The 27,101-nt window shown below is 37.2% G+C and overlaps 1 protein-coding gene across 2 annotated transcripts in view; it reads left to right on the top strand.

Annotated features, from left to right (window-relative positions):
* The window catches only part of hecw1b (HECT, C2 and WW domain containing E3 ubiquitin protein ligase 1b), a 48,647-nt gene that overhangs the window by 10,339 nt on the left and 11,207 nt on the right, over positions 1-27,101 (top strand). Inside the window, exons 2-19 of one of the 2 annotated variants that reach the window (XM_058762898.1) lie at positions 4,041-4,371; positions 7,775-7,882; positions 9,722-9,816; positions 11,298-11,373; positions 15,668-15,837; positions 17,512-17,654; positions 17,802-17,902; positions 18,662-19,819; positions 19,988-20,056; positions 20,880-21,030; positions 22,394-22,506; positions 23,054-23,175; positions 23,785-23,970; positions 24,059-24,193; positions 24,323-24,428; positions 25,325-25,421; positions 25,519-25,602; positions 25,739-25,845. In XM_058762898.1, coding sequence (XP_058618881.1) covers positions 4,041-4,371; positions 7,775-7,882; positions 9,722-9,816; positions 11,298-11,373; positions 15,668-15,837; positions 17,512-17,654; positions 17,802-17,902; positions 18,662-19,819; positions 19,988-20,056; positions 20,880-21,030; positions 22,394-22,506; positions 23,054-23,175; positions 23,785-23,970; positions 24,059-24,193; positions 24,323-24,428; positions 25,325-25,421; positions 25,519-25,602; positions 25,739-25,845 — 3,352 coding nt within the window. Of the gene's footprint in view, positions 1-4,040; positions 4,372-7,774; positions 7,883-9,721; positions 9,817-11,297; positions 11,374-15,667; positions 15,838-17,511; positions 17,655-17,801; positions 17,903-18,661; positions 19,820-19,954; positions 20,057-20,879; positions 21,031-22,393; positions 22,507-23,053; positions 23,176-23,784; positions 23,971-24,058; positions 24,194-24,322; positions 24,429-25,324; positions 25,422-25,518; positions 25,603-25,738; positions 25,846-27,101 lie in introns of both variants that reach the window. The other variant, XM_058762888.1, reaches the window with a different exon arrangement.

Raw genomic sequence — 27,101 nt, 5'->3', positions numbered from 1 at the left:
TTAGCAGCAAACACTCAAGATGGGTTTGGTGAACACAGGGATAAAAAGTACCCCATGTGTACAATGAAATATACTGCTGTATCTTTAATGTTGTGTGCCGATTTTTCTGCAGGGGGTCCTGGACATCTTGTTTAGATACATGGCATCATGGATTCTATCAAATACCAACAGATAAAAAATTTAAAACTGACTGTCCATGCTAGAAATCTTATAATGGGCCGTGGTTGGATCTTCCAACAGGGCAATGATCCACAAACAAACAATCAAAACCAAAACAAAAATGGGTCACTGAGCACAAAACCAAGCTTCTGCTGGCCATTCCAGTCCTCTGACCTAAACCCTATAGAAAATGAGTGGGGTGAACTGAAGAAAAGAAGCACCAACATGGAGCTGGGAACAGCAGGAGCTGTTATCTTGGCAAAAGGAGGTTGCAAAAAGTATTGAATAAAGGGTTTGATTAATTGTGGCCAATGCGTATTAGAGAAAAAACATTTATTTCCTAATGAGATTTCTCTCCCATTTTAAATTCTTATTCTCCAATGAAAGGTTAGATTTTTGTAAAAATTTTATATAAACGATCAAAAGGATTAATGATACAGATTTATTTTCACAGCCGGGTATAAATAATTTTGAGTACAACTGTATATGTCTGGTGTGAAAATGTAAATTAATGTCAAAATTAAGAATAACAAAGGCTCTGACAAAAACTTTCTTTAAATGCTTTTAAATTATTTTATCGGCAAATTGGTTTTGAAAATGACCGGTACCGATAAATGCTTAAAGATGGTGCCAATAATCGGTCGACCCCTAATGTAGTGTTACTGATAGTGTGATCTAGTGCCATTTTGACGTTATGGGTTATGAAAATGAAAAATGTTACAATATTTTTTTGTATAAAAACAGACTGTGTGTTCTGTGGAAAAAACAAAATGTAATTTTTTTCCTAAAAGTTACTACACAGTATTTTACTCACCACACTTTTTTTTTGCCAAAGATTGATTTTATCATTTTATTTTCAAACTTTGTGAAATGTTTATTTTTTTATTTTTTTATTTTACCTTATTTGCATCATGAAATCACAAACAAATAACAGACTCACAAAAGCTAAAACAATACTGCTAAAAGAAAAAAAGAAAGAACAAAAGAAAGAAAGAAAATCTAGATAAACTCTTTGGTTGACCTCAATAATTGATTTAAGCGGTTGTTGGATGACTAGTCAATCACCCTGGGCCTGACCCATCTCTACTGCACAGAAAACCACAAGACCCAGTTTGATTTCCACACAGATCTTGGCATCCCACAGAGATGCATATGCCTTGGTCTGTGGTTTATGCTACACATGCATCTGCGAGGGTCCCTCCACGTCTGCTTATTGCTGCTTGACTGCCTCTCGCTCTTTCAGTGCAGTGACATGCAGGAAATGCTGTCTTTAGAAAATGCGTGTTAGTGTGTGAACAGAGATGGAGGGAAAGGAAGTCATGAAACCTAATGTCTGTAAATCATTTGTTTAGCCAAAACACAGCCTCCCATTTCCAAAGGGACTAAATAACCCTGTTTATTTCTGAGATTCACATTACATTCATATTTAATCAATTAGAGATGAAAACGGGACATCACTCACTGAATTAAACATGCATAGAGTGAGGTCATGTGACAAAGATGTACCAATCTACATATTGTTTTTCCTGAATACTTCACTTTCTCACATACTATTATTTTTAACAGTATTATATAGTTTTGAATTTAGTTTTATATCATATGCTCTACTGTTTCACGTTTTGGGGAAAGGTAAATTAATACTTTTACTCAGCAAAGACACATTAAACTGATCAAAAGACATATAATGTTACAAAAGATTTAGACTTCAAATAAATTCAGTTCTTTTGAATTTTCTATTTATCAAAGAATTCTGAAAAAATGACATTTTCCAGAAAAATATTATGCAGCACAACTGTTTACAACATTGATAATCAGAAATTACATTTTAAAATATATTAAAATAGAAAGCAGTTATTTTAAATTGTAATAATATTTAAGAATATTACTGTATTTTTTATCAAATTAATGCAGCCTTGGTGAGCATGAAAAAATTACCGTATATTCTGTGTATAAAAAACTAATTTAATTTGTGGCTTATTTATTTTCTTATTTTGGAAGTTCTGGAGTCACAAAATATTTAGTTTCAGTTTAGTTTCCTATTATATTAGTTTTAGTGGAAGTCATGGCCTAGTGGTTAGAGAGTCGGACTCGTAACCCAAAGTGTGGGGAGTAACCTCTTCCTCCTTCAATACCACGACTGAGGTGTCCTTGAGCAAGGCACCGAACCCCCAACTGCTCTCCGGGCGCCGCAGCATATGTGGCTGCCCACTGCTCCGGACTTAGCGATTTGGGGGCCCTAAGCAAATTCCAGGTATGGGGCCTTTTATGCTTAACCCCTATTTTGCTCGCTCGCTCTAGTTTTTAGTTTATTTATCCCTTCACAACCAGTAATTAGTCAACTTGCTGCTGTTCTAAAGCCAAATTAGGCTACCTTTATTTATTTTTTTCAGATCACAAAAGGAAGACATTATCAAAAAATAAATAAAAAAAGAAAAGAAAAATGCGTGCACTTGTCCATTTAATAAATTGTAAAAATTTTCAATCTTTATAAACCTAAAACTATCCCATGCAACTCATTCCATATTCCAAATGTTTATAACCCTTATTTTGCTTGCTCGCTCTAGTTTATAGTTTATTTGTACCGTCACAACCAGTAATTTGTCAACCTGATGCTGTTCTAAAAGCCAAATTTGGCTACCTTATTTTTTGAGATTACAAATGAAGACATTATCCAAAAAAAAAAAAAAAAAGCTTGCACTTGTCCATTTAAGGCATACTGTAGGCTTTGCCGAGAAACAAATCGAAAATGAAACCTATTATTAAGGGAAAATCTCCAGTCATTGCATTCATGCATTTATACGAGTACGCGGCAGTTCGCGCCGGTGCGCCTAGGAGAAGCACACGAGAGTCATTTTGAAACATCAAAATAAATAAAATTGTGACTTGAAACACAATACTTTCTTTACTGAGGTGAATATCTCTGTCTGAGACAGTCAGACAGCCTAGAATGCGTGCAAAGAGCGCTCCCTCATAATCACTATAGCTGTCTCTCACTTCAATTCATTGCAATCTCACGGTGTTCCGTTAATAAGCTCTACACTGCACAATGAATCTCTTATTTACATCGTATCTACACTTTGTTATAAAGAGATGATCCCCGAACTTGCAGAACTCGGCACTTGACAAAAACTCTGCATTTTGATCGGTAAGTGGTTTCTAACTTAAACACTTCTGGTCACTGCGTTCAAGAAAGCAGCGCACATGTCTGTGAACGGCTACAGTGCCCAACGCTGCAAATATGTTTCGCCAATATCAGATGGGGCCCCCTGATTCCCCGGGGCCCTAAGCGGCCGCTTACCTCGCTTATTGGTTAAGTCCGCCCCTGACGGTGTGTGTGTGTTCACTGCTGTGTGTGAGTGTGCACTTGGAAAGGTTGAATGCAGAGCACAAATTCCGAGTATGGGTTACCATACTCGGCCACATGTCACTTCACTTTATTTTATTTTTTAGATTCATTTAATTTTTTCAGTTTGAGTGATGATAATAGCACTCATGCAATCTAAATTCATTCTCCACATTGCCATTGTCTTGTGTTCACATCGTTCTGGTTAAGCATGTGTGCGCCTTGCTTATTCAGCATGCATCCATTTTCTAACATCGTTCAATACAGCGTTATGGAACAATCCTCTCGACCCCCTGTTGGTGACATTTAGCGTCTCATGTGCCGTTCTCGCTCCTCAAACGTGTCCTGACCTGCCTCGCTCCCAGCAGTGTTGTCTTTTTCTGATCTGACTATGAAAAGTCTGCATTTACTGCAGCATCTGAACGTGATTTTTCTTTTGATGGTTGGATTTGCACACCATATGCTCCAAAAGAGCATTTGCGTGTAGTAATGGAGGGATTCATCATGTTTTACCCTTCCCTCTTGTTTTTTTTCTCAGAACTTGTACCAGAACAGGTTTCTCGGGCTTGCAGCTATGGCCTCTCCATCTCGCACATCTCAGGGCAGGCGGCGATGTAAGGACCCGATTCGGCACAGTTTTAACCCTGAGCAGTTCCCCAATGTGGACTTCCAGAATGGCGTACCGGAGGAGCTGGCGGCGGCCGTGCTGCGCTCCACCAGCGATACTGACCTCGTGACCTCCCATTGCCGCTCCACCCTCACCGTCAGCACCTCCAGCTACACCATCGGCCAGACGCAGGACATCACCCTCAGCTGGGACATCAAGGAGGAAGTGGACGCGGGCGACTGGATTGGCATGTACCTCATTGGTGAGCGTGTTTCTGTTTGGTTGTGTTTTATGATTCCTGAGTTTGGGGTCAGTAAGATTTGTTAATGTTTTTTAAAGAATTCTCTTACCAAGGCTGCATTTATTTGATCAAAATACAGTAAAATCTGTAATATTGTAAAATATTATTACAATTTAAAATAACTGTTTTCTACTTGAATATATTTTGATGATTTTTTTTTTTTTTCTGTGATCAAAGCTGAATTTTCAGCATCATAACTCCAGTCTTAAGTGTCACATGATCCTTCAGAAATCAGTCTAATATGCTGATTATTATAAGCATATATTAAGGTTGAAAAGAGATGTGCTGGTTATTATTTTTGTGGAAACCATAGTACTTTTTTCAGGATTATTTGATAAATAGACCGTTCAAATGAGCATTTATTTGAAGTACAAATCTTTTGTAATATTATAAATGTCTGTATTGTCACTTTCGATCAATTCAATGCATCCTTGCTGAATAAAAGTATTATGTTCTTTAAAACTATTCTTACTGACCCCAGTTTTTTTTAAAAGTGGGTTACAGTGCCATGAAAAGGTTTTTTCCCCTTCCTGTTTATTTTTTTTTATTTTTGCATATTTGTCACACTTAAAAGTTTTAATACACAAATTTTAATTTTAATATTACACAAAGATAATGCAAGTAAATACAAAATTCAGTTTTTAAATGATGATTTCGTTTATTAATGGAAAAAAGCTGTCCAAACCTACCTGGCCCTACATGAAAAATTAATTGCCCCCTCCTGTTAAATCATGAAAGAAATGTGATTAAACACATTATTTTAGAAAGCTGAGTTAAATTTCACTAGCCAAACCCAGGCCTGATTACTGCCAGACCTGTTGAATCAAGAAATCACTTAAATAGAACCTGTCTGACAAAGTGAAGCAAGTTTAAAGAGCAACACATTATCTCAACACGCGATCTAAAGAAATTCAAGAACAGATGAGAAACAAAATAGTTGACATGTATCAGTCTGGAAAGGGTTATAAAGCCATTTCTAAGGCTTTGGTACTCCAGCGAACCATGGTCAGAGCCATTATCCACAAATGGAGAAAACTTGGAACAGTGGTGAACCTTCCCAGGAGTGGCCGGCCTACCAAAATTACTCCAAGAGCACAAAGACGACTCATCCAGAAGGTCATAAAATAACCCAGAACAACATCTAAAGAACTGCAGGCCTCACTTGCCTCAATTAAGGTCAGTGTTCATGATTCAACAATAAGAAAGAGACTGGGCAAAAACGGCATCCATGGGAGAGTTCCAAGGCAAAAGCCATTGCTGACCAAAAAGAACACAAAGGCTCGTCTCACATTTACCAAAATATATCTTGATTATCCCCAAGACTTTTGGGCAAATATTCTGTGTGACTGTATTGACTGATGCGACAAACGTTTTTGGAAGGTGTGGGTCCCGTTACATCTGGCGTAAAACAAACACAGCATTTCATAAAAAGAACATCATACCAACAGTCAAACATGGTAGTGGAAGTGTGATGGTCTGAGGCTGCTTTGCAGCTTCAGGAACTGGACGACTTGCCATAATTGATGGAACCATGAATTCTGCACTCTATCAGAAAATCTTGAAGGAGAATGTCTGGCCATCAGTTTGTGACCTCAAGCTCAAGCACACTTGGGTTATGCAGCAGGACAATGATTCCAAACACACCAGCAAGTTCACCTCTGAATGTCTCAAGAAAAACAAAATTAAGGTTTTGGAGTAGCCAAGTCAAAGTCCAGACTTAAATCCAGTTGAGATGCTGTGGCATGACCTTAAACAAGTCCGTTCATGCCCGAAAACCCTCTAATGTGGCTGAATTAAAACAATTCTGCAAAGAGTGGGCCAAAATTCCTCCGCAGCGATGTGAATGACTCATTGCCAGTTATCGCAAATGCCTGATTGCAGTTGTTGCTGTCAAGGGTGGCACAACCAGTTATTAGATTTAGGTGGCAATTACTTTTTCATGTAGTGCCAGGCAGGTTTGGACAGCTTTTTTCCCCTTAATAAATGAAATCATTATTTCAAAACTGCATTTTGTATTTACTCGGGTTATCTTTGTGTAATATTAAAATTAGTTTGATGATCTGAATCTTTTAAGTGTGACAAATATGCAAAAAAAACCCCCAAAAAACAGGAAGAGGGCAAAAACCTTTTCACGGCACTGTATGTTGGCTATAAATTCTTGATGTTACATAATAGATTCTTCAGAATGTGATTTTGTTTTCTGTTTTTTTTAGAGCACTAGTACATAGATGGTTTTCTACCGCATGTGCATGTAATTAGAAACAAAAATGAAACCTTACAAAATATTTTTAAGCCTGTTTCCACCTCAGTAAAGTTAAAAACAGTCATTGCAACTTCATATCTTACAATTGTGACTTTATTTCTCTTAATTGTGACTCTATTTCCCAGAATTTGCTACTTTCTGTCTTAGAATTGTTACATTATAACACATTGTTACATTATTTCCTCATAACTGCAGTTTATTTCTTGCAATAGCAACATTATATCTCACAGTGACACTTATTTTCTCAAGTTAAACATTCATCTTGCAATTAACTGTAGACTGAAGTAATGATGCTTAAAATTCAGCTTTACATCACAGAAATAAATTACATTTTAAAATATATTATAGTAGAAAACTGTTTTTTAAGTTGTAATAATATTTCACAATATTACTGTCTTTTAATCAAATAAAGGCAGCCTTGATGAGCATAACATAACATAATAAAAATTTTAAATCTTAATTTTGTCTGGTAGGTTAAAATATTTATAACAAATTAAATTAATTGTAAAAATCATATATTTTATTTAAACATAAAACATGATATTTTCATGATATACAGTGTTTAGTTTAGTTTATTTGTTTACAGGAGCAATGCACATTAATAAACATGACTGTAAATGTGCCAGGATTAGCCAAAAAGGCTATTTTTCATCTGTAGACCCTTGACAGAATGTTAAAAAGTCACCCTAAAAACAAAAACAGAGCATCTTACACGCATATACACATCTACAAAGAAAAGTAAAAAATGTCATTGTATTTCAGATCGACAGGGAAAAATAAAGTGGCTAGAGTAGCTCTGCAGCACTGAAAAACAGTAACAACAACTGAAGACCAGACACTTCCGCTGTAGACAGCTCTGTGGATTACAATAGTAGCAATATAGATGTGTCATGCGTGTCTGGTGTCATAAAGGTTCTCAGATGGCCTTTAAAGGCTCTTAAATGCTCTTGTCTTGAACTTGAGCCTTAAAGAGTATGTGTCTTTTAAAGAATGAAAAACTTTATCATCTTTTAAAGCTTTCATGAATGAATAATCAAATATGTGATTCTTTGTACACCATAAAGAATAAGATAAGAGGCTTTTCTCTTCTCTTTCTCTTAGATGAGGTTCTGTCAGAGAACTTTCTGGATTACAAGAACAGAGGTGTGAACGGCTCCCACAAAGGTCAGATCGTCTGGAAGATCGAGGCCAGCTCCTACTTCGTAGAACGTATGTGTGTTTTTGTGAAGCATGCTTGTTAAATACTACAGCATTACAGCCCCTTATTTCCCACACACAGGATGCCATTAAGCTGCTTTAGGTTGTTTGTGACTTCGTGTGGCTGCTAAGGTAACAAACACCCCAGAGCAAACCACTTCCATGATAAATATTTGTTTGATGATTTATCAGATAAGAGGTGTAAAGGGAAATTCACTCAGGTGTGACATTCTGCTTGCACGCGAAAACACTTCTCATGTCTCATGGAAAGATTCCTGTGTGCTTGTATTAATATAAAGCTGTTTGAAGGTTATATCAGGCTGCGCTGTCTTTCATTTACTATGTTAAATTATGTTTGCATTTTAATATTCCTGGATTCAATTTTGATAGGCTAATTCAATTTTAATTTTAAAAGCATGTAAACATAGAAATCATAAAAGGTTAACAATTTATTTATTCTTTTAAAATGTAATCAAATGAAAAAAAGCTTTATAAATAGTAATATATATCTGTCATCATTTCTTTCAAGTATTTATTTATGCAGTGTGTAGTGAAAAATTTATTTAAAGGGGAAGTCTAATGTTATTTCATACATTCGCATTTACATTTTCGTTTATGCATTTAGCAGACGCTTTTATCCAAAGCGACTTACAGTGCATTCAGGCAATACATGTATTTTTAGCAGTATGTGTGTTCTTTTGCGCTGCTAACGCAATGCTCTACCACTGAGCCACAGAAACAACCACAGAACACAGGATTTACACTGTTAAAGAGTTGGATTCTCATGCAAAACATGGCCAAGGTTTTAAAAAATTAGTTGGACGTATGAGGGGGTATTTCTAAAGATTTATTTTGCCGTTTTGCCTTTATTTAGATAAGACAGTGTAATGACAGGTAGGGGGGGGGGCTTTATGTTGGCGTCATAGCTTTCACTAGCTTTCTATATTTTATTTTCTATTCTATCTCCTTGTTTTCTTTGTGTGTGTGTATTAGGGTTAGGCGATATCGAATATTAGCGATAATATCGCAATAATTTTGACGACGATGTAAAATTTGAAAATTTCATAAATGTTGAATATTTCAAATTCAAGCATACTTTCCCAAAAGAACGAGCCGAACGTCCAATATTACGTCCCCTTACGTATTACCGCACAAGAGACGTGAGGTGGGGCAGGGTCTTTTTTTATTTTACACTTTACCAAAATCTCTCTGTATTTTCCTCAAAAAAAAATGGAGACAAAATGTTATTATTAATGAATTTTTTTTTGGATTGATCTACTTCATTCTAATTACCCAGATGTCGTACAGTTTGTGAGGATTATTTTTGTATTTCCTATAAGTTTAAAATGAAAATATATTAAAATGAATCCTAAATATATTATTTTTAATGCTATAAATATTAACATATAAGTTCAGGACATTATTTCTCAAATAGCAAGCAAGATTTCTTCTGTCACAGTATTTTATTTCCTATTCATAAAGAGGAAGTTGGGGTGGGACATGGTCAGGGGCCCCTTTTCTTTTTTTCTTTTTTTAAATTAGTAACCACATTCAGCTATTTTTACTAAGATTCAAAACAGTCACGATCATTTCAAGACACTTCCTTCCAGCCTGGTGGAAACTGATGGAAGGGGCCTGAAATAAAGTACAAATGATACACAGGCAATGTTTGGCTACCTGCTATTTGTAGTCAATATGACAGAATTTGTAATTTATAGGGTGGACGTGTTTATCTTCTAGACAGTATGAATAGATGAGTTATGGATATCTGGAAGAAAAACAATTTTGAATATGTAAAATCTGCAAAAAGTTTCTCTCTGTGACCTTTTCCTGTGCTTGGCTCTTTTTCAGTGGAGAATAAGATCTGCTTTAAATATTATCATGGAGTGAGTGGAGCCCTGCGGGCCACAACGCCGTGTGTGACCGTGAAGAACCCCTCCGCACCGGTGAGCGAAAGAAAGAAAAGACGTCTATATCTTTTATTTTGAGTCATGCTTTAAATCTCCAGACATAATAATGTCTTTAGATGAGCAGTGGTGAGGAACAGACGTGTGTGTACAGTGCTGCTGCATCGTGTTGCAGATGTGTAGAGAATGCTGCTGTTTTTCTTTTGTCACGTTTTCATCAAGAGTTTTTCAAGAGCAGAATAGCCTGTGCCATCTGTTTCTCAGAGGATTAATGCTGCAGATAATCTCAGGTTATCATTTCCTGGCTTAATACAGGCCTACCTCCACAGCCACAGAGTCAGCCAAACTCTTTTTGTTTCTTAAAGCTAAAGTGTACCAATTCCAAGACCACAGGCCTTTATGGCGACCTTAAAGTGTGAGTTTACCCAAAAATTAAACTTCTGTCATCATTTGCTCACCCTCGTGTCATTTCAAACCCTTAAAACTTTGGTTAACCTCCAAAACACAAATTAAGATATTTTTAATGAAACCTGAGAGGTTTCTGTCCCATTGAAAGTCCAGGTAACCAAAACTTAGAAGAATGTTGTAAAATGAACCCATATGAATTGAGTGGCTTAATCCAGGTCTTGTAAAGAGATATGATCACTTTATATAATGAGCAGATTTAATTTAGGATTGCATTCACTTATAAACACATACATAGAGCACATCACATATGGTAAACATGGAAGCAACACACGCTAAAACAAACCTCGTTGTTTAGATGTAAATAAAAGCAAATAAAAATCTCTTCATAAGACTTCACAAGACTAAACCACTTGACATTTTTTGGATCTTCAAAGTTGTGGTTACCTAGACTTTCAGTGGAGAGACAGAAATCTCTCAGGTTTCATTAAAAATATCTTCATTTGTGTTTCAAAGTTTAACCAAAGTCTTATAAGTTTGGAACAACATGAGAATGAGTAAATGATGACATCATTTTCCTATGTGGGTGAACTATTAACATTTTCTTTCCACATGTGAAAGAAAGACATTTTTACAAACTCTACAGCAAATTATTTTTCTCCACACTTATGATCATACATACATGTATGTTCATCATTTATTTTCATTAAATATTTGTGAACATTCAGTTTCAAAAAGACTTTCTTGAATCTTTCTCATTCTTGTCAGCAATGCATTCATCACTTTTAAAATGATCGGTTGGTTGCATTATTAAGAATTGCAGTGTGAAAATTCGGTGTGAAAATAATGAAGTCTGACAGGAATGAGTCAAGGTGTTTTACGAAAGGAAATCTTAGTTGCTGTGGCACATTTTTAAATGTAACTTTTTAAATTGACCATTTCCATTATCATTTATTTTATTGTGTGCAATGGAAAACAAAATTACATTTTTTTTGCTTGTTTTCGGTGAGAACTGTCGTAGTTTTTGATCAGGTATTGCTGCTGATATTATGTGAAAGCTGTTTACTGGTTCCAGTGAAATCTAAGACATTCTACACTGAACTTTCTGCTTTCAGGTGTTTAAGCCGGTGGCCACAGATGACTTACCTCAGAGTCAAGGCAGCAGAAGACTCATCAGCTTCTCTCTCTCAGGTTTGTGTTGTGTAAAAATTGGCATGACCAGACAGTCAATCATTAAGCTTTATCAATATTAATGGGGCTTCTATATTTAGTGTCTCCAGAGGATTTCATGATTGATCCACTGCTTTCAGTCTGCTGTAAACAACTACAGGAACATATTTACCTCAATTACTTGTGCTTTTTGGCTAATGGTGTTCATCTTTGGAGAGCAATTTAGATATTTTTAAGATGCAAATTTGGTCTTGGTCATCATGTTATATTCTGTTTTGAAAGAATATATATATAATGTCACGATAAGTATATTGCGATCTTCTGCGATATATTGCAATTAATTACCTTTTCCCAACTTCAAATTATGTCCTCAAAAGAAAACTTTGGCAACATCTGTTTTAACTAAAAAGAAACATTTCTCGGTTTGTTTATCTCACTTCAATTTTACTGATGCAGTGCAAAATGGGATTGTCAAGCAGACAAACTGACCAACGCTTTCATGAAAACCCGTGTATGCACCTGGCAAACTCAATTATTTGTATTACAGTCTAATCTAGTCCACCTTAATTAAATGTGAACAGGTAAGCACTGCTGTGCTACTACAGGTATTTTGAACAATGCAACTTGAACTTTGTGCAGACCCTTCAGCAGTTGAGGGCTTTTGAAAGTAAATTACTGTTAAATTTAAATAAATAAAACATAGTCTTACATCCGATTTAAATGCAGACGGGGCTTTCCTGATAACTTTCTGCGATGCCGCCATCTTTATTTTACTAACTGACCTCACCAGAAAAAATTCAACACTAACATCTAGTGCAGTGGTTTTCAAACCCTGGGTCAAGACTTATAACAAAGTTCAAGATTCGGGAGGAAGGAAGCGGGAACTGGGAAACTTAACTTTAAAAACTAAATAAACATAAGCAACAAAACGAAAGTATTTTTGGCACTTTTACTGTTACGGGTACTAGAGAGAAAACGGCATCCTAAGGGCCGTGGGCCAGTGGACAAAGGCCACCTCTTTGATATTATGGTGCCTACATACAGACTCAAACTCACATCGCCCACAAGAGCACAATGGTTTGGCAGCACATGTCAGCAAAATCAACTCTCTTTCATTTACTATGTTAAATTATGTTTGCATTTTAATATTCCTGGATTCAGTTTTGATAGGCTAATTCAATTTTAATTTTAAAAGTGTGTAAACAGAAATCATTTATTTATTCTTTTAAAATGTAATCAAATGAAAAAAAGCTTTATAAATAGTAATATATATATCTGTCATCATTTCTTTCAAGTATTTATTTATGCAGTGTGTAGTGAAGTGAAACTTTATTTAAAGGGGAAATCTAATGTTATTTCATACATTCGGACTTATTTACATTTACGTTTATGCATTTAGAAGACGCTTTTATCCAAAGCGACTTACAGTGCATTCTGGCTATACCTTTTTTTTTTTAGCAGTATGTGTGTTCTTTTGCGCTGCTAACGCAATGCTCTACCACTGAGCCACAGAAACAACCACAGAACACAGGATTTACACTGTTAAAGAGTTGGATTCTCATGCAAAACATGGCCAAAGTTTTAAGAAATGAGTTGGAAGTATGAGGGGGTATTTCTAAAGATTTTTTTAGCCGTTTTGCCTTTTTTTTTGCGGTGGGGGGGGCTTTATGTTGGCGTGCTAGCTTTCACTAGCTTTCTACATTCTATTTTCTATTCTATCTCCTTGTTTTCTTTGTGTGTATTAGGGCTGGGCGATATATCGAATATTGGCGATAATATCGCAATAATTTTGATGGCGATGTAAAATTTGAAAATTTCGTGAATATCGACTATTGCAAATTCTCAGTGGTTTTCAAACCCTGGGTCAAGACTTAAAAAATGGGTTGCCAGGTTTATAACAAAGTTCAAGATTCGGGAGGAAGGAAGCAGGAACTGGGAAACTTAGCTTTAAAAACTAAATACTCATAAGCAACAAAACGAAAGTAAGCGGCAGCCGTCTCACGCAGAATTTAATGTGTATTTATGTTTGCGCTCTGTTTTTGCAGTGTTGAACAGATATATCTGTTGATTTCTGGAACGCAGTGGCCAATCAGAGGCGTTTCAGCTAGTCAGAATCCACTCGCCAAGTTTTTGTTCAGTCCTGAGTTGTGGAAGCTCGCAAGTCCTCTCATTATAACAAAGTGCTGACCCAATGTAAACAAGAGATTCATTGTGCCGTGTAGCGAGATTCATGGATTATAGCAGAATTTTCTGAGATTGCGATAAATTGAAATGAGTGACAACATTTTAGTGATTAAGGGAGCGCTCTTTGAACGCTTTCTTGTCTATATTACAGTCCATTCTGAATTTGAATAAAAGTTGTTTTTGATACTGCTAAAAGGACCAATGTGGCATACTTACTGCACGTTTCAGGATCGAGTAAAATCTGCATATAAATGGGGGATTCTCTCGAAATCCTTTCTTTCTTATATGTAGCCTATTAATTTATATATATATATATATATAATGTATATATATATGTATATATGTATATGTGTGTATGTGTATAGGTGGGTCGCTTCGATTTAAAAATGAAAAAATAGGGTCGCTCTCAAAAAAGTTTGAAAACCACTGATCTAGTGGACTGTAAAGAAATTGATTTTATTATTCTACCAAATAGTATAATAAAAGATCGATACTTGCCGTCTGTGTATCGATACAGTATTACCGTGGAAAATATCGCGATACTATGCTGTACCGATTTTTTTTTTTTTCTACCCCTATTTGGAATGTTCAGTTTTGTTTTATTTTTTTTCTATTCTATTCTGTTTTTTTGTTTTGTTTATTTGTTCTATTTTTGTATGTTCTATTCTGTTATTATTTTGTTTTTTCTTTTCTTTGTTTTGTTTATTTGTTCTATTCTGTTCTGTTTTGTTTGTTTTATTTTATTTGGTTCCATTCAGTTTTGTTTTGTTCTCTTCTGTTGTTTATTCTGTTTCGTTTGACTCTGTTCTATGCTATTTTGTTCTGTTTTAATCTCTTGAATATTATTTTTCTGCTTTGTTCTCTTCAGTACCTGTTTTTTCTGATTTACATTTACATTTACATTTACATTTAGTCATTTAGCAGACGCTTTTATCCAAAGCGACTTACAATTGGGGAATACATAGAGCGATTAATCTTGAAGAGGCAATCAGACATACGAAGTGCTTGCAACACCAAGTCTCAGGCATTGTTCAAATAAATACAAACTACCAAAGGAAGGAATAAGTAAAGATAATTTTTTTTTTTTTTTAAGTTTAGGATGAAGTCAAGTGCTGTCGAAAGAGATGAGTTTTCAGTTGTTGCTTGAAGATTGACAGGGATCCAGCATTCCGGATAGAGGTGGGAAGATCGCTCCACCAGCCAGGAATGGTGAATGAGAATGATCTAGAGAGTGATTTTGCGCCTCTCTGTGATGGTATCACGAGGCGCCGCTCACTAGCAGATCTCAGATTTCTGGAGGGATGTAGTTTGTTAATAGAGAGTGCAAGTAAACGGGTGCTGAGCCAGTGGTTGTTCTATATGCAAGCATCAGTGTCTTGAACTTGATGCGAGCCGTGATTGGTAGCCAGTGCAGGGAGATAAAGAGAGGTGTAACATGGGCTCTTTTGGGCTCGTTGAAGACCAGTCGTGCCGCTGCATTCTGAATCATTTGTAGAGGTTTGACTGTATTAGACGGAAGTCCAGCCAGAAGAGCATTGCAATAGTCCAGCCTAGAAATGACAAGGGCCTGGACAAGAAGTTGTGCAGCATGCTCTGTCAGAAAGGGCCTGATCTTTCTGATGTTATATAGTGCAAACCTGCAAGATCGAGCAGTTTTTGTAATGTGGTCTTTGAAGGTCAGCTGATCATCAAAGATTACACCAAGATTTCTGACCGAAGTTGATGGGGTTATTGTTGATGAACCTAACTGGATCGTGAAGTCATGCTGTAGAGTCGGAGTGGCAGGGAGGACAAGAAGCTCAGTCTTTGCCAGGTTGAGCTGCAGGTGATGTTCTTTCATCCATGCCGAGATGTCCGCCAGGCAACCTGAGATCCTTGCAGCTACCGTTGGATCATCTGGTTGAAAAGAGAGGTAGAGCTGTGTGTCATCAGCGTAGCAATGGTATGAGAATCCATGTGCCTGTATGATGGGACCCAAGATTTATTCTCCTCTTTTATAGTCTTTTTTATTGTACCGTATTCTGCTTGCTTCTCTTATTTTATATGCTGATCTGTGTCTTTCTGTGCCATTTCTTTTGTATTCTGTTTTGTTCTGTTCTCATTCATCTCTCTGTTTTTATGTTGTGGTCAGATTTCCAGGCCACTGGGCTAAAGAAAGGCATGTTCTTTAACCCCGACCCCTACCTGAAGATTGCCATCCACCCCGGCAAGCACAGCATCTTCCCTGCCCTGCCTCACCACGGCCAGGAGAAGAGATCCGGCATCGTCTGCAATACCATTAATCCCGTTTGGCAGAGGGAGGTATGGGAAGCACACAAACGTGCGCACACACTAGATTAAACATGCTCATATAAAAATCCTTACAAAAAAATATCTGGTTCCAGTGTTATTTATTCACTGACATTTAACCCAACGCTGCCCTTCTGTGCTTTGTACAGAGTCCACATGGAGTTTGTCATGTAAATCCTTTATTCTGCAAATAAACTTGATGCGTCACTGCAGAATCACAAATACAGCTCGCTGTTCTGTTGACTGACGGATAGGATTTTGTTAGAATATTTTTCTATTTTCATTACACAGAATGTCATCTCTGTAGGAACTGTATGATTTGAGTCACAAACAATATCATTGGTCTAAAACAGCCAATACTACTATATATAAACATTATACACTACCTTTGAAACTTAAAAAAAAAAACTTACTGACTTCAAACATTTGAACAGTATGTCTTATGCAGTTAGTATGAATTATTTGGTGCTTTCTCAGTACTTAATCCTTAAAATAACTGCTATCATTAAATGGGTTCAGAACCAGAAATGTTAAATTCTTTACGATTCCCATCACTACAACTTATTGGTGCCCCCCTGCCCACCCTTCATGTACTGTATACATCCAGAGTGAGGAAAAGGGCTCAGAAAATCACTCTGGATCCCTCACATCCAAGTCATCCCCTTTTTGAACTTTTGCCATCTGGCCAGCGCTACAGTGCCCCAATAACCTTGTGCAATAACCTTATATTTATTTGCTACCACCTCCATCCTAGCAGATCCCTGCATCTCTTTCTATTCTATCCCATTCTATCATCTATAGCACAACTGTATATACAATAATTTATGTTTCAAATTATTATTATTATTATTTATTTTTTTGTTTTTGTATTTACATGTGTATTTTTTATTCTCATCTTTTTTCTATTGTCTGTGTGTCGTTGTTGTCTCTGTGAACTGGAAACTTATGACACTAAAACAAATTCCTTGTATGCGCAAGCGTACTTGGCAATAAAAAGTCTTTCTGATTCTGATTCTGATTCTGATTTCTGGTGTGGATGAGATCACCTGGATTTGATGGGATTGTTTTCATGTTGTAGAGTGGCGGCTTCTGGCTGATACTGTCATCCGCTAAGTGCTTTTATTAGATTAGAGAAGAGTAGAGAAGATCGCCTTACAGCGGTGGATTAAAATAGGTCAAGACGTAGAGAATGAATGATGGAAGGCAGGGTTTGTTTCCTTACTATCATTATTTGAAGGGATACTTTTTGGTTAGTGCTACATGTCTTATAGATGATCATAATCACTAAATTTCAGTCCTTAGTTATAGGTTCAGTTAAATTAAACTTAAAATATTGATGTTGAAGAAAACAAAAAGGTCAATCGACGTGCAAAGCCTAAACTACCCATACAAGCACAAATGTGAAGCTCCATGCCAAATAATGAATATTTGGTTGTCTTTTTTTATGACCATTTTATCTGTTTGTTTTAGTTCTTGGCTTTTGTTGCATAAATAAAAGGCAGTGTCTTTTACACCAGCAACATCCAACTCTGATGAAGGACAACTTCTCACATTGCATTCACATTCTTTTGTAAAATGCACATTTGCTTGATACCAACATGATTTGTTTCACATTAGGTTACAAGGTTTGGTTGTAATGATTACTGTTTCTTCCTCTGTGTCTTTGTATTTCCTTTGTCTTTGTAGCGCTTTAATTTTGTGTCTCTGCCCACGGATGTGTTGGAGATCGAGGTGAAGGATAAGTTTGCCAAAAGCCGACCCATCATAAAGCGTTTCTTGGGCAAGCTGTCCATGCCAGTGCAAAGATTACTGGAGAAACATGCGATCGGGTATGTGCTCAAAAAGATGAAGAAGCTTGCACTTAACTTAAGAAGAAAAATAGGCTCTTTTGTAACATTTTGAAATATGGGCTTGATTTCTTATACTAATGAGCTGAAATGCTAATTTTGAGGTGTTTGTTCATTTTTTTGTCGCAGTGATCGAGTGGTCAGTTACACTCTGGGTCGGAGGCTTCCAACTGAGCACGTCAGTGGCCAGCTGCAGTTCAGGTTTGAGATTACATCCTCCATCCATCCAGGTAAATACAGACTTTTTTATTGAATATAAATCATTAAAACGTTCATAGTGTACAGTCTGCTACATTAAACAAAGAACTCTAGACAATAATGACAGACTGATATGGAAATTTCAGCTGTTAATAATAATTATTTTTGTGTTGTATCTTTTTATCATATCAATTATCTTAATATTGATATTAAAATCGACATTCAGTTAGTTTGTAAAGGCATCACTATGGCAGGTTTGTTCAAAACTATACATACTAATCTTTGTCAGGTAACTCAATGTCTCAAATCAAGTGGCTTGTTAAGGATGTACTATTACTTTTCAAACTGATCTTACCTCACAAATAAAATCCATTTGATCCAATCCTGTGCTTTTTCTACCATTCAAAAGTTTGGTTTGTATTATTTTGACATTATTTTTAAGTCTCTTAAGCTCACCAAGACTGCATTTATTTTAGCAAAAATACAGTAATATTGTGAAATATTATTACATTTTAAAATAACTGTTTTCTATTTGAAAGTATTTTACAATTTACAATTTAATGCATCCTTGCTGAATGACAATATTAAATTCTGACCTCAAACTTTTGACTAGTGATGTAATTCATTATAATAAGCCATCATGTTATTACGTCTAATACTAGTCTAATCAGGCCACTCATGATAACATTAAAAAGTCACATGATCGAAAATATGTCATACATGCTTACAAGCTAGTATTTTCGTGTATACATTATATGCATGTAGGTCACAGGTTTCTGTCCTCTCCACAGATGATGAGGACATGTCTCTCAGTACGGAGCAACCAGTGGCAGCAGCAGAAGCTCAAGTCCAGCCTCAGGCAGAAGACACCATGAGTTTGGACCAGGGGGCCCCAGAGTTGCCCTTAGATGAAGAAACGGCTTCTGTAGAGATGCCCATGGACGTTGAATCAGCCGAAGCAGAAGCTGTAGAGGAAGAGCCATTAGAGGAGGAGCAGCAGACGCATCCAGAGCAGCAGGAGGAAGCAGCCGCCGAGATCCGCGAACAAATGGAGCAAGAAGAGACCAATGTTGAAACGGAAGAGACACCTCAAGGAGAGGCAGAAAATGATAGTGCCTTTGCCGAAGGGCCTGCAGAGTCTTCAGGAGATCCTGCAGGAGTCGAAGGGGAGGCCGTCTCAGAACAGCAACCGGTTTCAGAGGAACCAGATGTGGATCTAGAGGAATGTTGCTCGCTGAGGATCAGAACCACACCGAGAAGAAAGCCGCGGCCTTGTTCCCTACCCGTGTCTGAGCTGGAGACGGTCATTGCTTCGGCCTGCGGCGAACCAGAAACGCCGCGCTCCCATTACATCCGAATCCACCACCTGCTGCACAGCCTCCCGTCCACCCAGCCGCAAGCGGGAGACGCGGCTGGACCCGAACCCGACCGGCCACAGGGCGTAGAAGAACTAGAGGAAGATGAGGAAGAGGGTGCGACCCTTGAGCCTCACGCTTTAACACCCAACGGCCCTCGCAGGACGCTGCCCCGCAGCCGCTCACACGAGCGCCTCTCCGACCTCATTCAGATGCTCGATGGAGATGGGCAGCCGCTTGGGGCTGAGGGACAAACCACAGGTCAAAGGTCACCAGGAGAAAGCGAGTGCGATTTGAGCCCGGTGCCATGCTGCAGTCACATGGCGCAGAGGGCCTTGGGCCCCGTGCGTGCGCCGTCTCTAGACAGCGCACGGCGGTCGGAGAGCACTGTGTTTTCCTCACAGGATGACGAGGACGAGATGGACAGAGTGAACGGCATTCTGGGATTGGAGGCAGAGACAGGACAGGGCGCTAAGAGCCGGGAGCCAGGGGATGGGAGCTGTCAGTGGGAGGAGGCGCCGGATAGTCATGTCCAGAGCCCGCACGGCATTATGGGTAACGGAGAATCACCGGTAGCTGGCCCAAGCAGCAGAAGTGAGTAGACTTCTATTGGTAGAATGCATAGATCTTGTGTTTTTATTTTAAAAAGATCTGGATTTCCCTTTTGCGGGCTTGTGATAGAAAAGTATCTATGAAGAATGGCCTGGCTTGTGTTTGTGGTGTGTTTAGGAGAATGTCCTTTGCCTTGTAACCATCCTGCAGTGAGCCAGCTGCCCGCCCTGCGGCCCGACCCACATCACTATCCCACCATAGACGAGCCGCTGCCACCGAGTAAGTTCTGCCGTACAATACACGCACGTGTACAGTATTTACAGTCTTTTCTCACAAATTATATGGAGATACTAGTACTACAGGTGAATTGCCTCTGGATTAAATATAGGTAATCAAAATAATGAAAGTATTTTTTTATTAAAACTTACAATTTAAAAAATGCTTTACAAAAGTATTTTTCTTGGGAAAAACAAACAAAAAAAAAAAAAAAATATATATATATATATATATATAGAGAGAGAGAGAGAGATATCTTCATTTGTGAAAAATGATTGTTGCTTATGCATGTTGTTTCCAAGTTTGGTAAGTGAAGTTGCAAAATATTGCCGCAAATTGAAATTGTTGAAATCGATCCAAATGTATCACTTTCTCCTGGTGTGCCTGCCCTCATATTTTTCATTGCGTTTCAAAGCTGTGTAGAGTCAAACTACAACTACATATACGCACGCAAATTTTCTTATCAGACATGAGCATCTCCAGTGTCACTCTCACTAACCCACACTGTGAGATTTTAGTGTTGATCAGCGTAATTCTGTGACCCACTCAAGACCGTCTGTCACTTAGTCACGCTACTGTGCTTTGTGTGTGTGTTTATGTTAAAATTAGTCAAATCTGAAACATCCTACACTGAGGGGATCTTTGAGGCATTCCCATAATAAAAATTGCATGAAGGTATTTATAAATAATGTCCTAATTAGAGAGATCCACTATCAATTTTTAAAGCTATCAGACTTATTTGAAATACTTAAATATTTTTGCCTGACAGACCAGAATAATGACTTGGGCTTCAAATGTATGTGTTTGTTTTGTTTGGCACGCTCAGACTGGGAGGCCCGTATTGACAGTCACGGTCGGGTGTTCTATGTGGATCACATTAACCGGACCACCACTTGGCAACGACCAACGTCCGCTGCCACGCCGGATGGCCTGCGCAGGTCTGGTTCCGTCCAACAGATGGAGCAGCTCAACAGGAGGTAAACAACACTGTTTTTAATAACAACAGTATACCAACATTTTTACATTTTTTTTTTTTTTTTTAATGAAAAAAAACCCCCCATCTAGAATACAGTTTAGTTGAATTGCATTCATGGTGCATCCTATGAAGATTCACTGTCTCCATATGTTTAATTTGTTTAGTTCTGACTCTCAGATCAGCCATGTTGCAGTGTTACAATGCACCTACTTTTTTCAGCAGTAATCAGCCCACATTTAGGCTAATGAACTATATTATTTTATTACTAATTGTTTTATTAATTTTTAAAGATGTATTCATTGAACACTGGTGTCTTTTACCATTTAACTGTTTTCCATTGTTTTAGAAAACTAATAATTTGGCAAGAAGTCATTTTCTTACTTAATATTATTATTGTCTTGTTTTACAGTACAAATATATAAGCATTTTTAAGTCAAGATACATTTGAGATGCAAAATGACACAAAATATTAAGGGCCAGATTAATTAACAGCATGCACCAGTGCAAACACCCTTTTAGGGTTTGCAAAAAAAAAAAAAAAAAATACTGTCGGGATTTACTGAAGACATGAAGTGAAAGAAATAGCGGTGAGAAAGTGTGGGCATGGGTTTTTTTGTGGATGACTTTATTTCATATGCATTTGTAGAAGTTTACCTTTCAGAGGACGCAGAATTTATTGGAGGAGAGTATTTAAATGAATAATGAAACATGATTTACAGTTATTTAAAATTACAATTTAAAATGACTTTCAGCGGGGTAAGAAAAATAAACTTAATTCAAAGGGGAAGCAATTGTATTTTTCTTACCCCATTGACATACTTTTTTTATCTTGGTGTAAGCATAAATCTCACTTAATTTTGATGCATTACTGTAACTTTTGAAACTGCTAAAATTACTGTATTGGTCAGACTCAAGTGGTTTGTATTTAGCAAAGTATGACTGACTCTGTTGCTATAGTTTAACCAAACAGGCACATATAACAGTAAACAGCAACCTTTGTAAAAATTCTCAAAGACAATGATTCACTTTTTTGGGTCAAATGCTGAAATTTTCTATAAACCAAGCACATTCACATGGGCTTATAAACATGCACTCTTTTGCCATCTACAGGACAAAAATATAGGTGTTTCATCATGTTTCCATTTAGAGTGTAATTAAATGCTGTTTATTTAATAGTCCACAAACAGTAGATGACAAATTTAGATTATTCTCAAAGCACACAGCTTTACTGAACCATCGAGCAGCGTAGGAGTTAAGTAAGTGAGGGGGTTTGGTTAGAAATATTTGTAAAAGATTCTTTACACTGGGAGTCGTACTGTACTGATATTAGTGATTAATAACAGCAATACTCGGGTTCCCATCAGGTACCAGACCATCCAGAGGACGATGGCCACAGAGAGGAGAGACGAGGAGTCAGGCAGCCCTCGCAACGAGAGAACAGCCAACATTGAGACCGACTCGCCTCCACAGACAACCGGTAACTTCACACTCATCAAACATAATGACCCCCAAAACGTGGAAATGATTTGTTCATGCTCATGTCAGTCAAAACCTGTTTGTTTTTTGTGTTTTTGCACAATCTCCAATGCAGAATTCTCTTTTCTAGACCTCCATTTGACACATTTTACTATGTTTAAATCCATTTGCAGAAAAATGTGAAAAAACCTTGCAGATTCCATCTGGACCTGCTCATTTTCATATAATAAATGTAGACCGGAACCAATGGCTGTCAAGTGTAAAAACAAAACTCCCTTAAAAGTAGCATATGCGGTTTGCTACAAATCAGGTCTTCTAAAGCCATTTCATAGCTTTCTTTGGGGAAAAGTGACTACCGACTGAAATTTAAGTCATTAGTAACTTAAAAACATGCCTTTTGAAATCTACATGTGAGAATGTCTCATATAAATAGGTACTAAGGTATTATTGATAAATAGGAACTAAACACAGACCTCACATGTCTTGTCAGTGTGGTAGGTTTGACCGTGTAGAAGAATAAACATTTTCATTCTTTTTATTCATTTTAGAGTTGAGAAGAGACGCTCCATGTTCTCCAGGTCACTGTCAGAAGATCACGTTACTGCTGCAGAGTCCAGCAGTCAAATTCATCACTCACCCAGAGTTCTTCACTGTTCTCCATGCAAATTATGTGAGTTTCCACCACACTACACACTATTCACTGCATCTAAATCATTCATGTATTTTATGCACTATTGTTCAAAATTTTGGGATCAGCAAGATATTTCTTATGGAAGGAAATTAATACTTTTATTTAGCAAGAACACGTTGAATTGCTCAAAATTTGTCAATAAAGGAATTTATAATATTTCCAAAAAAAAAAAAAAAAATCATGATTTACACAGAAATATAAAGCAGCACAACTGTTTTCAACACTGATAATAAGAAATGTTTTTTGCCCACCAAATCAGCATATTAGAATGATTTCTGAAGGATCATGTGACACTGAAGACTGGAGTTGTGATGCTGACAATTTTGCATTACAGAAATAAAATACATTTTATTAATATATTCAAATAGAAAACAGTTATTTTAAATGGTAATAATATTTCACAGTATTGCTGTGTTTATTGTATTTTTGATCAAGTAAATGCAGCCTTGGTGAGCATGACATTTTTTTTTGAAAAACCTTTTTTTTTTAAATCTTACAGACCCAAAACTTGGTGGTGCACATGTTTTAACAAAGAAGTTTATGCTAGTGTCATGTTAACGTTATCTTCTTTTTTTTTTTTTTTTGCAGGGCGCGTATCGTATGTTCACAAACAGCTCATGTCTGAAACACATGGTCCTAAAGATCAGGCGTGATGCCCGAAACTTCGAGCGGTACCAGCACAACCGTGACCTGGTGACCTTTTTAAATAGGTTTGCTGATGCTCAGCTGGAGCTGCCGCGAGGCTGGGAGATCAAAACAGACCCGCAGGGGAAGGTACCTCACATCACGCTCTTCCTAACATCTCACCTCGGGGTCCGTCAAGCCATTATTTAAACTGTCTCTCCTTCACTTTTCCATGCAGTCATTCTTTGTAGACCACAACAGCCGTGCCACAACCTTCATTGATCCCAGGATCCCCTTGCAAAACGGCAGATTGCCCAACCACCTGACGCACCGCCAGCACCTGCAGAGATTACGCAGCTACAGCGCAGGAGAGGTCAGACACACTCACAGTCTAGAGACAATCTGTCTCCTCTGACTTCATACTGTGCTGATTTCTCATTATGTAAATGATACAGAAATGACTGCAACATAATTGATTTATTCATTTCCACATTAATTCCAGGCATCTGAGGTGTCACGCACCCGAGGGGTGTCTTTGTTAGCCAGGCCTGGAAACAGCCTGGTAGCAGCCATACGAAGCCAAAGCCAGCAGGAGCCAGTGCCATTAGGTATGAACCATTCACAAATAATGGACGGATCACTGTTATAGTTGCACTTAGGGCTGGTCAATGTAGTTAAAAAAGAGAAGAAAAAAATAAAAAAATTCTGTTCATGTATTTGTTCTGAAATGGTTTTAAAAATAAGTTAAAAGTTAAATTTTTTAAAAGTGGCATTTTAATGCATAATGTTACAAAATTCAATTTCAAATAAATGCTGTTGATTTTAAATGATTTATTCATCAGAGAATCTTGAAAAATGTTTCACAGTTTCCACAAAACAATAAAGTAGCACAACTGTTTTCAACATTAATAAAAATAAATGTTTCAAATGTGGCAAATCAACATATTAGAATGATTTCTGAACGATCATGCGACACTGAAGACTGAAGTAATGATGCTGAAACTTCAGCTTTGATGACAGGAATAAATTATATTTAAAAATAGATTTAAATAGAATGCAGTTATTTTCAATTATAATAATATTTCACAGTATTAATGTATATTTTATCAAATAAATGCAACCTTAGTGAGTATAAGAAATTTCTTTCAAAAACATTAAATCAATTATCAGTCCCAAACAATAGATTATAGGGACTTTAGTGAAGACATTTGAGTGATTAATCAGTGGCTGAAATTTAAACTTTTTTCAAAAATTGATTTGCAGAAATGAATCAGACTTTGCCAATCTATGGTTGTTTGGACAATAAATTTAAGCCAGAGACTCTTTTTAAAAAATCATGATACAAGGAGGGAGTGTGAAATTAGTCCTTTGGTCCTTAACTGATCATATAAAATTGACTTTAATATCACAGTTACCATGATCATAACCAAAGAAGCTCAATACATCATAAATATCCAGTATATACAGTTGAGTTGATATGAATTATTTTCCATTTGTTTCCCAGCCTACAATGATAAGATTGTAGTGTTTTTACGGCAACCAAACATCTTTGAGGTGCTACAGGAACGGCAGCCGAGCCTGGCGAGGAATCACTCACTCAAGTATGACCCTATGCCTTCCTCTGTTACTGTAACAAAATCCATCATTAGTACTTCCAAACAGTTCTCAGTTGTTCGGGTGTGTTTATTATGTCTTAAGGGAAAAGGTGCATCACATCCGAACCGAAGGCACACAGAGACTGGAGAAGCTGTCGTGCGATGCTGACCTGGTCATGCTGTTAAGGTAAAGCTCCCTGCTTCCTATGAACTGGCTGTGCTAAAAAAAGAATTATTATTAATGCACAGGAAATGTTTCCTGAGAGCAAAAGTAATAATGTCATGCATGCTTTTTTCAAAACGTGTTTTGCTTTGCTTTTCAGTTTGTTTGAGGAGGACATCATGTCTTACGTTCCTCTCGCATCATTTCACCCCGGGTTCAACTTCTCTCCGCGCTGCTCTCCTGGTTCCTCTCCTCAGAACTCTCCAGGTGAGTCATCTGAGAGCTTAAACACAGGCCTTCAGATTCTCTGCAGAATGCATACATTGTTTAGATATGACCTGATATGACATCAAGTGAAGCACCTTCCAGTAACATCCTTCTCAAATGCTTAAAGCAAAGTCTCCTACACCAGGGCTTTATATAAGGAGATATTTAAATTATTAGAATAATTTATTAGAATGCTAAAAGTACATTAGGTTTTTGTGACTTTTATTTTGAAAGGTCTATGCTTTACTATTGCGTATTTCCTGTTGCTCATTCAAAAAGATGAAAGTGATCAAATATGCACTCTCACAACAACTGTCTATAACATATTACAATATAAACTAAAGTAAACATTGTCATAATTCATCAACAGTAGATCCTAAGCAATCTTTTGGCATAAATGTGCGCTGTTCAATGATTGCAAATTCTTCTGAAACCGCAATCCTGTAGATCATGCAACTGCGCCATGATCCAGCAGCACTCACATCTATCTAATGAAGTCATAGTCTTTTAAAGTTTAATAATGCGTTTAAGAACTAGACCGTATGGTGATTAGTGTTTTTACTATCCCCAAATTTAAGATAAGAAAATTGAATATACTTATCATCGCTGACCTTAAATTTCATAAAACAGAACAGGACCTGTGGGGACTTTTCTTATTTACACACATGGTTCTAAATACATTTTACAGTTCACACGCATCTAAATATGTGTCTCTCACCACCTTTTTAAGACACATTAGCCCATACACACCCATATTTAGCAGTGGGATAGGATCCGAGATGGATGTTAACACCAGTTAAATTGCTCTTAAATTGATTTATTTACATGAAGAGCCTCAAGTTTGCAAGGAAAGTCCAGTCGTAGTTCATTGACACGCGCTCTGATCTGCTCTGATAAAGGCTTCCTTGAGCGAACTCCTCTCGTTCCAGCCTGCTGTCTGTCTGGTGAGAGCTCTCCAGGTCAGCCGCTCTCCAGTTTAAATACTGTCCCAACCCAGCTGCCTCTCTCTGTGTCATCAGCACATTTACAGACCCCAAACCTGTAGTGTGTGAATGTACAAACCTTTGTCCGCCTCATTTCCTTCTGTCCTACAGTGGTTAACTTTTTTAGTCTTTTTTGTAAAACTTGACTGCTGTGCATGCTTGGACAAACCAGACAAAACTGTCCTCCGAAACATTATCAAAAATCTTTGCCCTGAAATATGTGTTTTACGTAATGAAAGGAATGATCGTCTCCCTTTTGTGTTTGTTCACAAG

Source organism: Onychostoma macrolepis, chromosome 02 (assembly GCF_012432095.1).
Source record: "Onychostoma macrolepis isolate SWU-2019 chromosome 02, ASM1243209v1, whole genome shotgun sequence".
NCBI lineage: Eukaryota > Metazoa > Chordata > Actinopteri > Cypriniformes > Cyprinidae > Onychostoma > Onychostoma macrolepis.
Note: the sequence above shows the minus strand (reverse complement) of the source record. Positions and strands in the feature narration are given on the sequence as shown.